Genomic DNA, 15851 nt, shown 5'->3' with positions numbered 1-15851 from the left:
TTACATCTAACACAATTTCCCAACTCATATGGAAACGGGATTTGTATATATGTGTATATATATGTATATATATATATATATATATATATATATATATATATATATATATATATATATATATATATATATATGTTATTATTATTATATATTTTTTTCCCTCTATTTATAAAATGTTTGAATTGATGTAGAATTGGAATAAAGAAAAATTGCGATTCAGTTGTGAATCGATTTTTTGACCACACTTAATTGATATTTTTTGTTCATTAAAACATTGTTATGCTTAAAAATGCTTAATTAATGCCAAAAATACATCGATTTGTACATGTAATATTTCACTATGTTGAACAGATGCGTTATAATGCGCGGTCACTACTAACTGTTTCTGCCTTCTGATTGGTCAAAATCCAAATACCAGCCATCAAATGGGTTTTTATGTGGACATGTAGATTGTTTTCAACACTGGAATGTGTTTTTTATTTACAAAATATCTGTTTTTGTACGCATATGGCCTTAGTAAGCTGAGATAGGCTCCAGCTCACCCTGAAAAAAACATTAGCATAGATAAGCATCATCACTTCATGTCTGCTTTGAGTCTTTTTTTAACATTTCAATGGAGCTCTAATGGGGATGCCATTTTTGTATCCAATGAGTTAATGATCCTGTCGAATTCCAGAAGAGATGGATGTCTCTTTCCTGTGAGATTCAAGATATTAAACAAAGTCTTCTGTGCATCCTCCAATGTGCCAATGAAGACTTTTGACTTTGTATACGTCAGCCTTGATAGCGTTTGTTCTTCCAACTTGCTAAATTAAATGGAGGGAGTCCAGTCAAGCACCAGGCTGAGACCCTGCAGGACCCTCTTGAGGCTCCGTGCAATTTACATGTTGACTGTTTGCATCCCACACCTTCTTGTGTTCATGCATTCACATCAGAGGTGTGGGCCAATGATACAAACAAGTTCCTGTGTTGTGCCAAATCGCAAGTTGTCTCCTTTGGTTTTGTTGGACAATGTGTTGATTTGAGTTGTTTGGATTTTCATCAACAGCTACCTCAACCCTCAACTCCCAGCTCCAACACCTGCAGCAGCTCCAGCAGATGCACCACCATCACCAGCAGCAGCAGCAGCAGCAGCAGCAGCAGCAGCATCAACATCAACATCAACAACAACCACATCAGCACCACCATCACCAACACACCCAGAACCAAGTGTCATCCCAACATCACATGACCCCGCCCAGCCAGCAGCAGTGCTCCGTCCCGTCTCCAGGCTCCGCATGCTCCTCGGCCTCCGGGCAGCCGCAGCAGTCGCCGCCGCACCGGCCGAACCACTCGCCTGCCCGAAGCCTTCCCTCGCCGGTCACCCCACCCATGCCTTTGCCGGTAAGTAAACTACAATCAAATGTGTCATTTTCTTCTTTTCACAAATATTTTGCCTGTTTTATCGTTGTCTTACTTTGTACTTACCGTAAATTCCGGACTGTAAGCTGGAAAAACAGTACTACTCCCAACTAAGCTGCCAGTGTTTTTTAACCGTAAAATTTAGGGTTGTATTTTTTCCGATGTAGAACAGTAAATGGAAAAATAGTACCATAGTTTTTTATGTTGTAAAAAACTGGCAGCTCAGTTGCCAGAATTGTACAGTAAAACAGTGGTACCGTTTTTACATTTGGAGTACTTTGTGGTGTGCTATAGTACCTACAACACAGAATTGTGCATGTTTTGACACATTTTCACCCTAACAGCACCATCATGTGGTGGGTTATAGCACATACAACACAGAATTGTGCATGTTTTGACACATTTTCACCCTAACAGCGCCATCATGTTGTGCGTTATAGCACATACAACACAGTAGGGTGCGTGTTTTGACACATTTTAACCTTAACAGTGCCATCATGTGGTGTGTTATAGCACATACAACACAGTAGGGTGCGTGTTTTAACATTTTTTAACCTTAACAGTGCCAACATGAGGTGTGTTATAGCACATACAACACAGTAGAGTGCGTTTTGACACATTTTCACCCTAATAAGGCCATCATGTGGTTCGTTATAGCACCTACAACTCAGTAATGTTTGTGTTTTGACACATTTTCACCCTAACAGCGCCATCGTGTGGCGTGTTATAGCACCTACAACACAGTAGGGTGCGTGTTTTAATACATTTTCACCCTTACAGCGCCACCATGTGGTGTGCTATTGCACATACAAAACAGTATTGTGCCTGGTTTGACACATTTTCACCCTAACAGCGCCATCGTGTGGCGTGTTATAGTACATACAACACAGTATTGTGCGTGTTTTGACACATTTTAACCTTAACAGTGCCATCATGTGGTGTGTTATAGCACATACAACACAGTAGGGTGCGTGTTTTAACATATTTTAACCTTAACAGTGCCAACATGAGGTGTGTTATAGCACATACAACACAGTAGGGTGCGTTTTGACACATTTTCACCCTAATACGGCCATCATGTGGTTTGTTATAGCACCTACAACTCAGTAATGTTTGTGTTTTGACACATTTTCATCCTAACAGCGCCATCGTGTGGCGTGTTATAGCACATTCAACACAGTATTGTGCGTGTTTTGACACATTTTCATCCTAACAGCGCCATCATGTGGCGTGTTATAGCACACACAACACAGTATTGTTAAAGTTAAAGTACCAATGATTGCCACACACACACTAGGTGTCTGCGTTTTGACACATTTTCACCCTAACAGCGCCATCGTGTGGCATGTTATAGCACCTACAACACAGTAGGGTGCGTGTTTTGACACATTTTAACCTTAACAGTGCCATCATGTGGTGTGTTATAGCACATACAACACAGTAGGGTGCGTGTTTTAACATATTTTAACCTTAACAGTGCCAACATGAGGTGTGTTATAGCACATACAACACAGTAGGGTGCGTTTTGACACATTTTCACCCTAAGGCCATCATGTGGTTTGTTATAGCACCTACAACTCAGTAATGTTTGTGTTTTGACACATTTTCATCCTAACAGCGCCATCGTGTGGCGTGTTATAGCACATCCAACACAGTATTGTGCGTGTTTTGACACATTTTCACCCTAACAGCGCCATCGTGTGGCGTGTTATAGCACCTACAACACGGTAGGGTGCGTGTTTTAATACATTTTCACCCGTACAGCGCCACCATGTGGTGTGCTATTGCACATACAAAACAGTATTGTGCCTGGTTTGACACATTTTCCCCCTAACAGCGCCATTCTGTGGCATGTTATAGCACATACAACACAGTATTGTGCGTGTTTTGACACATTTTAACCTTAACCTGGACTACAGATGAAAACTAGCCTTCTGGCTAATTCTGTCTTTTTTAACCATGTGTAGTCATGTGTTTTATGAAATTGCATTGTCCCCTTTGAAATAAACTAATCTAAATCTGGTGTGCTATAGCACTTACAACACAGTAGGGTGCGTGTTTTAACACATTTTACCATAACAGCGCCATCATGTGGTGTGTTATAGCACATACAACACAGTATTGTGCGTGTTTTGACACACTTTCACCTTAACCGCGCCATCATGTGGTGTGTTATAGCACATACAACACAGTATTGTGCGTGTTTTGACACCTTTTACCATAACGGCACCATCATGTGGTGTGTTATAGCTCATACGACACAGTATCGTGCGTGTTTGACACATTTCACCTTAACAGCGCCAATATGAGGTGTGTTATAGCACATACAACACAGTAGCGTGCGTGTTTTGACACATTTTCACCCTAGTAGCGCCATCATATGGTGTGTTATAGCACATACAACACAGTAGCGTGCGTGTTTTGACACATTTTCACCCTAATAGCGCCATCATATGGTGTGTTATAGCACCTACAACACAGTAGCATGCGTGTTTTGACACATTTTCACCCTAATAGCACCATCATGTGGTGTGTTATAGCACCTACAACACAGTAGGGTGCATGTTTTAACACATTTTACCATAACAGCGCCATCATGTGTTGTGTTATAGCTCATACGACACAATATTGTGTGTGTTTTGACACATTTTCACCTTAACAGTGCGATCATGTGGTGTGTCATAGCACATATAACACAGTAGCGCGCGTGTTTTAACACATTTTACAATAACAGCGCCATCATGTGGTGTGTTATAGCACATACAACACATTATTGTGCCTGGTTTGACACATTTTCACCCTAACAGTGCCATCGTGTGGCGTCTTATAGCACATACAACACAGTAGCGTGCGTGTTTTGTCACATTTTCACCTTAATAGCGCGATCATATGGTGTGTTATAGCACCTACAACACAGTAAGGTGCGTGTTTTAACACATTTTACCATAACAGCGCCATCATGTGGTGTGTTTTGGCACATATAACACAGTATTGTGCGTGTTTTGACACACTTTCACCCTAATAGCGCTATCATATGGTGTGTTATAGCACCTACAACACAGTAGGGTGCGTGTTTTAACACATTTTACCATAACAGCGCCATCATGTGGTGTGTTATAGCACATACAACACAGTATTGTCCGTGTTTTGACACATTTTCACCTTAACAGCGCCAACATGAGGTGTGTTATTGCACATACAACACAGTAGCGTGCGTGTTTTGACACATTTTCACCCTAATAGCGCTATCATATGGTGTGTTATAGCACCTACAACACAATAGGGTGCGTGTTTTAACACATTTTACCATAACAGCGCCATCATGTGGTGTGTTATAGCACATACAACACAGTATTATGCGTGTTTTGACACATTTTCACTTTAACAGCGCCAACATGAGGTGTGTTATAGCACATACAACACAGTAGCGTGTGTGTTTTGACACATTTTCACCCTAATAGCGCCATCATATGGTGTGTTATAGCACCTACAACACAATAGGGTGCGTGTTTTAACACATTTTACCATAACAGCGCGATCATGTGGTGTGTTATAGCACATACAACACAGTATTGTGCGTGTTTTGACACATTTTCACCTTAACAGCGCCAACATGAGGTGTGTTATTGCACATACAACACAGTAGCGTGCGTGTTTTGACACATTTTCACCCTAATAGCGCCATCATATAGTGTGTTATAGCACACAACACAGTATTGTGCGTGTTTTGACACATTTTCATCCTACTAGCGCCATACTGTGGCGTGGTATAGCACATACAACACAGTATTGTGCGTTTTGACACATTTTCACCCTACCAGCGCCATACTGTGGCATGGTATAGCACAGGGGTCCTCAAGTACAAATCTTGAAGGTCCACAAATGTTTTTTTTTAAACAGTCTGGGTCCGTTTATTATCGGTCAAGCTTATATAGTAGCAGGAGGTAGGTAGTTTAACATTTTCTTAAAATTAACAAAAATAAAATAGATATCCAAAAAAATACATGAAATATTTTCTTTGAAACAAAAATAAATAAGAACTTTGAAAAAATGTGTCCTCTGCATTTGACCCATCCCTTGATCACCCCCTGGGAGGTGAGGGGAGCAGTGGGCAGCAGTGGCGCTGCGCCCGGGAATCATTTTTGGTGATTTAACCCCCAATTCCAAGCCTTGATGCTGAGTGCCAAGCAGGGAAGAATGCTGGTATGAGCTTTTAAACATAACCCGTTAACTGCTGCCAATCAAATGGTGAATAAGATACTCTTTAGGGTTCATATGTTTGTAAATCTGACTGTGATGAAGTCAGTGCCTCACCAGCCATCAACCTCACCGCACATTACTGCTCTGTTGCTATTTGTTGTTGTGTCATAGATTTAACAAAAATCTTGCTTGATGTTTCATATGACTTTTTTAGCCTCGTGATTTCTTTTTTTTCTTAGCTCTGAATCATGAGGAAATGTCTCTTCAAATTCGCGGTGCTCTTTCAGATAGTGACGTTTCAGATTTTCACTTTTCACCAGAGCACCAGTACTGTTGCATATTAGACACATTGGTCTGGTACTTGCAGTAGGTAGGATGAAACATATTGCTCTGTCCATTCTTCCTTGAAATGTCGGTTTTCCCTGTCCACCTTTCTTTTACCAGCCTGAGCTAACTTGGAGCATGCCATTGTGATTTGATTGACATTCAGTGACTGACGAGTGAACAGTTAGCGAAGTAGCGATACGAGACAACTGTGTGCCTGCAGCGAAAGGTTCCATGCACTGTGCACATGACCCAGGTGGTAACAGCCTATCAGCGCGTCGTTGTGATAGAGATGACAACCCATACCCCGGAATTAGCCAATCAGAGTGGCGTTCTTTCGCTCTCACTCCGTCTCTCTCTCTGAGAGAGAGAGAGAGACAGAGAGAGAGAGAGAGAGAGAGAGAGAGAGAGAGAGACGGAGTGAGTGAGACACGAAAAGTGTAAACGAAACGTGGAGATATTTGATTAAAAACAACGAAGAACGTTGACTTGCGCTAGCGATAACTCACAGATGAATACAATTATTATATTTTTTTATAATAATTATAATTATAATAATAAAAATATTTTTTTTTTTTTTTTTTTTTTTTTTTATACTATAATTCGTGCTGGGTCCGGACGGACACGTCGCTGGGTCCGGACATGGACCGCGGTCCGCCTGTTGAGGATCCCTGGTATAGCACATACAACACAGTTTTGTTCGTGTTTTAATACATTTTCACCCTAACAGCGCCATCCTGTGGCATGTTATAGCACATGCAACACAGTATTGTGCGTGTTTTAACACATTTTCACCGTTTTTGTGTCTAGTGGTTCATGAATATAACAGTTACACCATCGAGTGTCCTTATTTCACATTACTGTATTTAACTTTGATGACGTTAATGCGCTATACAAATCCCACTTATTATTCATATCACTGTAAATTATTCATGCTGTTATTATTGTGTATTCCGTATGTGAGGTGGGCCAATCTCAATCTCTGCAGGGTTGCTTTCCAGTCGTTATCGTCCTCTTAATCTTTGCTTCCTACTGGACCGCCTCTTTAGTCACTTTGTCCGTCCATCCATCTGGACCCTCCCTGTCTGTCTGGCCGTCAGCGCGTGATGATAATAGCCTATTTGATATCCCTGTGCTTTCATTTCTGCTGCAGACCGGCCAGGGTCGCCTCGCTGTCCCTGGTCACATTCATCAGCGTCAGATCCCTTATTGGGTTGTGTTGCAACCTTCTTTATGGCGAAGATGCGTCGGGCTATTTGTTCCCCCATCCTCAAAGCCCGCCCGCTTCCCCTCCAGCCCCTCGATGCCTTTTTCCGGCCCCCGTCACGGCCTACTGAGTCTCAGCAGGAAAAACAGCCTTTGGATTTAATGGGCTCCAAAGACACTGTCCTGTCTGACAATGAGCAAAGACCATAGACAACATTTACACAGCATGTAAGGCATGTGTGAGAGGTAGAAGCTACTCTTATGACAACGCCTTTTATCTGGAAAATATCTTCCAGAAGAAGCGGCGAAAGCGATTATGGTGACCTCCCAAAAAGGGGCTGAGGGGGAGGGCGGTATCATTAAGATATTGCCTCAATCAAATAGGATTACCAAAATGTGCGCGTGTGTGTGCGGGAAAAGAGCAAGAAGGCACATAAAGGGTTTACTTTTCTCCGGGTCAGTGCTGGCCTTGGTGGAGCGCCTGCCTCGCCCAAGGACAGGCTACGGCCTGTGGCCACCACTCAATAGGATTTCAACGGCCAGCGTCGGTGATTGGATGGCATTAAAAACCTCTGTGGTTAATTTTTGAAACACACACTTGAACTGTCACAGGAGTGTGTTGTTACCTATACCAAGAGAGAGAGACAGAAACAAAACTAGCAAAAAAAAAACATTAAATAAAGCAGAGTTTCTTAACCATAAGACATAAATAACAATAAAAAATGTGTTTCTCAGCTGTGGTCTGTATGGGCTGCAGCGTACTTGAGTGTAATACACTTCTCCACCACTTGTGGCAGTAATGACAATCTCAAAAATAATGACTCAAGTGGGGAAGCTGTATTTTCATTTGCACTTTAATTGTATTGACATATTCATTATTAATTTAGATTTGTTATTTTAGCAACAACATAAATATATGTACCGTATTTTTCGGAGTATAAGTCGCTCCAGAGTATAAGTCGCACCGGCCGAAAATGCATAATAAAGAAGGAAAAAAACATATAAGTCGCACTGGAGTATAAGTCGCATTTTTTGGGGAAATTTATTTGATGAAACCCAACACCAAGAATAGACATTTGAAAGGCAATTTAAAATAAGTAAAGAATAGTGAACAACAGGCTGAATAAGTGTACGCTATATGACGCATAAATAACCAACTGAGAAGGTGCCTGGTATGTTAACGTAACATATTATGGTAAGAGTCATTCAAATAACTATAACATATAGAACATGCTATACGTTTACCAAACAATCTGTCACTCCTAATCGCTCAATCCCATGAAATCTTATATGTCTAGTCTCTTACGTGAATGAGATAAATAATATTATTTGATATTTCACGGTAATGTGTTAATAATTTCACACATAATATATTTATTTATTTATTTATTTAGCGATTAGGAGTGACAGATTGTTTTGTAAACGTATAGCATGTTCTATATGTTATAGTTATTTGAATGACTCTTACCATAATATGTTACGTTAACATACCAGGCACCTTCTCAGTTGGTTATTTATGCCTCATGTAACGTACACTTATTCAGCCTGTTGTTCACTATTCTTTATTTGTTTTAAATTGTGTTTCAAATGTCTATTCTTGGTGTTGGGTTTTATCAAATAAATTTCCCCCAAAAATGCGACTTATACTCCAGTGCGACTTATATATGTTTTTTCCCTTCTTTATAATGCATTTTCGGCCGGTGCGACTTATACTCCGAAGAATACGGTAGTGCTACAATTAAACTTATTGCTCATCCTCTTTGTGTTCGGGCTCAAAAATATAAGGTCCTGGATCACAATTTTTCCCAAAGTAATCCTTATTGGCTCTCACAAAGTCTGCTTGATTAGCATTGTTGTTGATGGGGAAGGGATCTGTGGTTCCTAACGCTATGTCACAGGATCACAGGACTGTCCTCAATATCTCTCAAAATCTCAGTGAGATTGATACTATTTTGATCATATCTATTTATTTGCACACTTTGCAAGTCTTTTGGTTTCATAAATCAGATACAGTATGTATGATAGGGGTGTGGGAAAAAATCGATTCGAATTCGAATCGCGATTCTCACGTGCGATTCAGAATCGATGATTTAAATTTTTTTTTTTTTTTTTTTTTTTTTTTTAAATTAATCAATCAAACAAAACAATACACAGCAAATACCATAACAATGCAATTCAATTCCAAAACCAAACCCCACCCGGCAACACTCAGAACTGCAATAAACAGAGCAATTGAGAGGAGACACAAACACGACACAGAACAATCCAAAAGTAGCGAAACAAAAATGAATATTATGAACAACATTATCAATATTAGTTACAATTTCAGCATAGCAGTGATTAAAAATCCCTTATTGACATTATCATTAGACATTTATAAAAAATTTAAAAAAAAGAACAATAGTGTCACAGTGGCTTACACTTGCATCGCATCTCATAAGCTTGACAACACACTGTGTCCAATATTTTCACAAAGATAAAATAAGTCATATTTTTTGGTTCATTTAATAGATTAAATAGAATTTACATTATTGCAATCAGTTGATAAAACATTGTCCTTTACAATTATAAAAGCTTTTTACAAAAATCTACTACTCTGCTTGCATGTCAGCAGACTGGGGTAGATCCTGCTGAAATCCTATGTATTGAATGAATAGAGAATCTTTTTGAATCGGGAAAATATCGTTTTTGAATCGAGAATCGCGTTGAATCGAGAGAAGAAAAATCGATTTTGAATCGAATCGTGACCCCAAGAATCGATATTGAATCGAATCGTGGGACACCCAAAGATTCGCAGCCTTAATGTATGATCAGAACTTCAATATAGAGGCAACTTGTTTTTCCACTCTGCTGGTACTTTAAATTTAATGTAATATATTCCCATACTTTCCATGGTTTCGCTGGCAGTGTTGATGCACTTTGCAGCCATTTTTCTCTGGATCGCATGTTCACGCACGTTCGTTTCCGGCCGTATAGTAAAAAAACACGTCATTATGGACAGATTTTATTATCGATTTTTGACGACAACGTTGATTAATCGTTGCACCTGTAGTTTCAGCTGCACACCTTTTCCATGGGATTAGGTCCAGAGAGAGGCCACTCCAGGTTCTTCAATTGATTCCGCAGAGCCACTCCTTTCTCGCCTTCGCCGTATGTTTTGGGTCATTGTCATGCGGGAAGGGCCATCCGCCCTCCACCCACCTTCCGACCAAACACAAACCTGCTCCCCTGGCCAACATCCACAACACGCGTGGACGTGTGACAGCTGGGAATATGTGCAGCGACGACAAACAGACAGGGGCTGCGATGATGAAATTTGCCTAAGTGTGCTAATGTGCTGATTGCAGGAGCCGGCGGGGATTTTTTTTTTTTCCTTGGAAGTTGATTGATTGGAGCCGTGGGGTTTTCTCCACGCCCGGAGAGCTCGGGGATTTGACGGCAGCAAGGCGCTCGCCGAGTCCGCTACACCGGAATTGATCTTAATTAGATCTGAAAGACCTGCCACAGCAGAATGGGCGCGGCGATTAAAATGAAAAACAGGAGAAATTACCGATCAAATTAATCATAATGTCGGGCTACAGCTGTAGGTCTGGTGTAATTTGCCACTCCAGTGACTTACATCGGGCCGGGCCGGGGAGAGGAGAGGCGCTACATGCCGGGAAGCTTAGGTCGGCCTATCAACACTCCTGTTGCGGTTGTAGTATGCTAGGCCCGTGGTGACCCTCCTACTGCTCCTTCCTTCCACATGGGCCGCCTCTGACCTCAGGCGCCTCCTTCAACTGGAAATCAGTGAAGGTTGACAAGGTTTTATTATTCATTTTCTTTCATGTTTTTGTACTCATCGTCAGCACAGTCAGGAGTTTCGGGTTAGAATCTTTGTTGGAACATCTCTGCGTGCGTGCATGGCTTTTATGGCTTTTGTATTTCTCCAAAAACATTAATGTTAGCTTAATTTGAGACTAAATTGTCCATAGGTGTGAATGTTTGTGTACCGTATTTTTCGGACTCTAAGGCGCACTTGAAATCCTTAAATTTTTCTCAAAACTTGACAGTGCGCCTTATAACCCGGTGCGCCTAATGTACGGAATAATTTTGGCTGTGCTTACCGACCTCGAAGCTATTTTATTTGGTACATGGTGAAAATGTGTGACCAGTAGATGGCAGTCACACATAAGAGATATGTGTAGACTGCAATATGACTCAAGTAAACAACACCAAAATTGTATATGTTTCATTGAAAATATAGAACATTACACACGGCACTCAACAATCCATCAAAATGTTTTAGTACGACTTTGGTAAGCTATGAAGCCGCACCGTGCTTCAACATAGGAGTATTATTATGGTGTGTGTATAAGGTAAGACATATTATCTGGCTTTTTGTTTCGCAATATTATGCAAAACCAATTTTTCTTACCTTCTGTTACCTGCTGATCTGTATTTGGGATCTGCATAAGTCCTGAAAATGTGTGCGAGTCCGCCTTTGTAGTCCACACCGTAGTCGATAAGCTTCTTCTTTCGCTCTATCTTCTTGTTATGGGACATTCATCCTCAGCTGTTGCCATTTCTAATATAAAGTAATGTAAAGTTCTCACTTATATCTGTCAGTGAACTCGCCATGAAAGCGCTAAAACATACCGGTGTAGTTAGTGAGTTTATATTATTCACCCAAGGAGCTTTAGTTATTAGAGAGTTCCGGTTGGACGGTTTTTCACTGGACACATTTCTGGCGTTGTTGTTGTTTCTGGATGAGGAGATGCAGCTCTGTTATTCATTTAAAGGGGAACATTATCACCAGACCTATGTAAGCGTCAATATATACCTTGATGTTGCAGAAAAAAGACCATATATTTTTTTTACCGATTTCCGAACTCTAAATGGGTGAATTTTGGCGAATTAAACGCCTTTCTATTATTCGCTCTCGGAGCGATGACGTCACAACGTGGCGTCACATCGGGAAGCAATCCGCCATTTTCTCAAACACCGAGTCAAATCAGCTCTGTTATTTTCCGTTTTTTCGACTGTTTTCCGTACCTTGGAGACATCATGCCTCGTCGGTGTGTTGTCGTAGGGTGTAACAACACGAACAGGGACGGATTCAAGTTGCACCAGTGGCCCAAAGATGCGAAAGTGGCAAGAAATTGGACGTTTGTTCCGCACACTTTACTGACGAAAGCTATGCTACGACAGAGATGGCAAGAATGTGTGGATATCCTGCGACACTCAAAGCAGATGCATTTTCAACGATAAAGTCAACGAAATCTGCCGCCAGACCCCCATTGAATCTGCCGGAGTGTGTGAGCAATTCAGGGACAAAGGACCTCGGTAGCACGGCAAGCAATGGCGGCAGTTTGTTCCCGCAGACGAGTGAGCTAAACCCCCTATCGACCCTAACTTCCCTGGCCTGCTGACATCAACTCCAAAACTGGACAGATCAGCTTTCAGGAAAAGAGCGCGGATGAGGGTATGTCTACAGAATATATTAATTGATGAAAATTGGGCTGTCTGCACTCTCAAAGTGCATGTTGTTGCCAAATGTATTTCATATGCTGTAAATCTAGTTCATAGTTGTTAGTTTCCTTTAATGCCAAACAAACACATACCAATCGTTGGTTAGAAGGCGATCGCCGAATTCGTCCTCGCTTTCTCCCGTGTTGCTGGCTGTCGTGTCGTTTTCGTCGGTTTCGCTTGCATACGGTTCAAACCGATATGGCTCAAAAGCTTCAGTTTCTTCTTCAATTTCGTTTTCGCTACCTGCCTCCACACTACAACCATCCGTTTCAATACATTCGTAATCTGTTGAATCGCTTAAGCGGAAATCCGAGTCTGAATCCGAGCTAATGTCGCTATAGCTTGCTGTTCTTTCCGCCATGTTTGTTTGTGTTGGCTTCACTATGTGACGTCACAGGAAAATGGACGGGTGTTTATAACGATGGTTAAAATCAGGCACTTTGAAGCTTTTTTTAGGGATATTGCGTAGTGGGTAAAATTTAGAAAAAAACTTCGAAAAATATAATAAGCCACTGGGAACTGATTTTTAATGGTTTTAACCATTCTGAAATTGTGATAATGTTCCCCTTTAAGTAAAGTCTGATTGTAATTAAAACAGTTAGCTCCATCTTTTGACACTTCTTCCACTCCCGTCCTTGCATGCTACACCGCTACAACAAAGATGACGGGGAGAAGACGCTGCCAAAGGTGAGCCACGTATATAAGACCGCCCACAAAACGGCGCATCCTGAAGCGACTGTCAGAAAGCGACTTGAAGATGATCTGTAAAACATCATCTATGCAACATTTTGACCAAAGAACCACTATTACATGTTATGTAGACCACAAGGAAGTGTTTTACATTTAGAAAATAAAAAGTGATAATATAACCCTTTTAATGCGCCTTATAATCTTTTGTATGAAAATAGACGTGACTAAACCCGCTCATCGGCAGTGCGCCTTATGGTCCGGAAAATACGGTACCTATATGTTGTCTTCTGGGGCGGTATAGCTCGGTTGGTAGAGCGGCCGTGCCAGCAACTTGAGGGTTCCAGGTTCGATCCCAGCTTCCGCCATCCGAGTCACTGCCGTTGTGTCCTTGGGCAAGACACTTTACCCACCTGCTCCCAGTGCCACCCACACTGGTTTAAATGTACCTTAGATATTGGGTTTCACTATGTAAAGCGCTTTGAGTCACTAGAGAAAAAGCGCTATATAAATATAATTCACTTCACTTTACTTGTGATTGGCCGGTGACCAATCCATGGTCAGCTGGTATAGGCTGCAGCTCACCTGTGACTCTAATGCAGTCCTTCCAGGATGTTGCGATGTAAATGTTCGTAAACCAAAAATGTCTCAATTAAAGGCGTTTGTAAATTGAGGTCCCACTGTATTTATGTTAGGTTTGTCAAATATAACTCATGTGTTTAATAACAAAAAATATCGCAATAATTATGTAAAGTTGCAGATTAATCACGCAATTTAATTTAAATTGTTTCAATATTTTTTTACATTCATTTATTTTAAGCTCCTTCACATAAATGTGTTATAAGGTCAGAAATCAGGTCTGGATCGACATTAAAAATTTTGCTTCAAAATAAACCCAGACAGAACTTTAGATTATACTTTTACCAAGTTTTTGTCATGACGGGGGGGTCGCAGCTTGCTGCGATATTTGTTCTCCCAGGATGTAATTGGACTATATCGGACAAGGCTTGAAGGTAGGAACATTTTTAATTGTTCGCTATCAATAGGTACACACAAAAGGACGCACAAGGCGAAGGCACAACTTAGCGTATGATACAAAAACTAACACATAGGCAGAAACTATGGACATGAAACAAAACTTACTTGGCAGAGCATGAATCTATGGCATGAACAGAGCAAATACAGAGTAATGTCGCCAGGACGACTAACTGGCAAAACAGGCTTAAATAATAGTCTCTGATTAAAGCAGGTGCGTGAGTCAAACACATGAGACAGGTGAAACTAATCAGTCGTCATGGAAACTAAAACAAACAAGGGAGCGCAAACATGAACTACCAGAGTCTTAAACTGAAAATAACAAAAAACATGATCCAGACCAAAGATCATGACATTTTTGAGAAAAGAAATTGCATACATTCAAGTAAAACTTTTTTAAAATAACTAAATAGCTGATGAAAAATACATGAGTGTACAATTATGTAGTGCTAAAATAGACTAACTAAATTAATAATTAGTAATAATAATAATATATCTGCAAATGAAAATACAGCTTCAACACTTTAGTCATAATTTTTGCGCTTAAGAAAATTATGTGACTTTAGTCTAGACTTCCTTTGTTTGTTTATATTGTCATACTGCCACAAGTGGTGGACAAGTTTATTACAACTGAGTGCCGGTGCGGCCCATACGGACCAAAGCTGAAAAACACATATTTTTTGATGGCCCTATATAGGGAGCTCGCGGTCCAACAACTAGCATCTACTTTTAAACTAGAACTGCACTTTTTGGGAATTTTGTCTATCGTTCACAATCCTTATGAATGACAAGAAGACAAAGGTTTTTTTTTGTAGTCTAACATATACAAATCAGCTTGTTCTTGGTGGCTAGCAATGCAGCTACTGGGAGCAATCAATCCTACCAATAAATGAATTTAAAAATTCATTCAAAAACTGTCAACAATACTTCATTTACGTTCTGTAACCTGTATAATAACAAAGCTCTAGCGACATTCTTATTGTAAGAGTGAACACTGAGGAACTCTTTTTCTAGCATAGTAACACATCGCCGCGCTTCGGTATTAGCTGTAAAAGCTAGCTACGGAAAGAGATAAGCTAGCAACTGCGTCAACACGAAAAACGTTTTTGTTTGTAATGCACAACACAATGTGATAGGACCCCAATTTGTATTGACTGAAAAACATGAACAATCATATTACAGTATCTGTAAAGTATTAGCCCACATTTCATGTTTTGTTAGTACACAGCTAGCCAGACAGTGCATGTACTGTAGTTGTAATAACACACAACGTGCTGTGTGTTCCATGATCAATATTAAAGTTAGACTCACTCGATGGACAGTTGTGCGTTTGGTCCAGCTGGCCGAGGACGTTTTTTTCTGGTTTATATAGTTAAGCACACCATTTATGTCAAAATAGCATGGTTTCCACACTTTGCAGCTTTGAATCACGCCGACCTCACTTACTCGGCCTCTGTCTGCGCCGTTTCACCCTCTTCTTTGTGCTCGCT

At 40.6% G+C, this 15851-nt stretch overlaps 1 protein-coding gene across 5 annotated transcripts in view; it reads left to right on the top strand.

The window, feature by feature from the left end:
- pou6f2 (POU class 6 homeobox 2) overlaps positions 1-15851 on the top strand; it is a 251247-nt gene that overhangs the window by 145343 nt on the left and 90053 nt on the right. For all 5 annotated transcript variants that reach the window (XM_061965060.1, XM_061965059.1, XM_061965056.1 and 2 more), the window contains one exon: positions 1046-1380. In XM_061965060.1, the coding sequence (XP_061821044.1) occupies positions 1046-1380 (335 nt within the window). The remainder of the gene's footprint in view (positions 1-1045; positions 1381-15851) is intronic.

Source organism: Nerophis lumbriciformis, linkage group LG07 (assembly GCF_033978685.3).
Source record: "Nerophis lumbriciformis linkage group LG07, RoL_Nlum_v2.1, whole genome shotgun sequence".
Classification (NCBI taxonomy): Eukaryota; Metazoa; Chordata; class Actinopteri; order Syngnathiformes; family Syngnathidae; genus Nerophis; species Nerophis lumbriciformis.
This window is presented reverse-complemented; position numbering and strand designations above follow the sequence as displayed.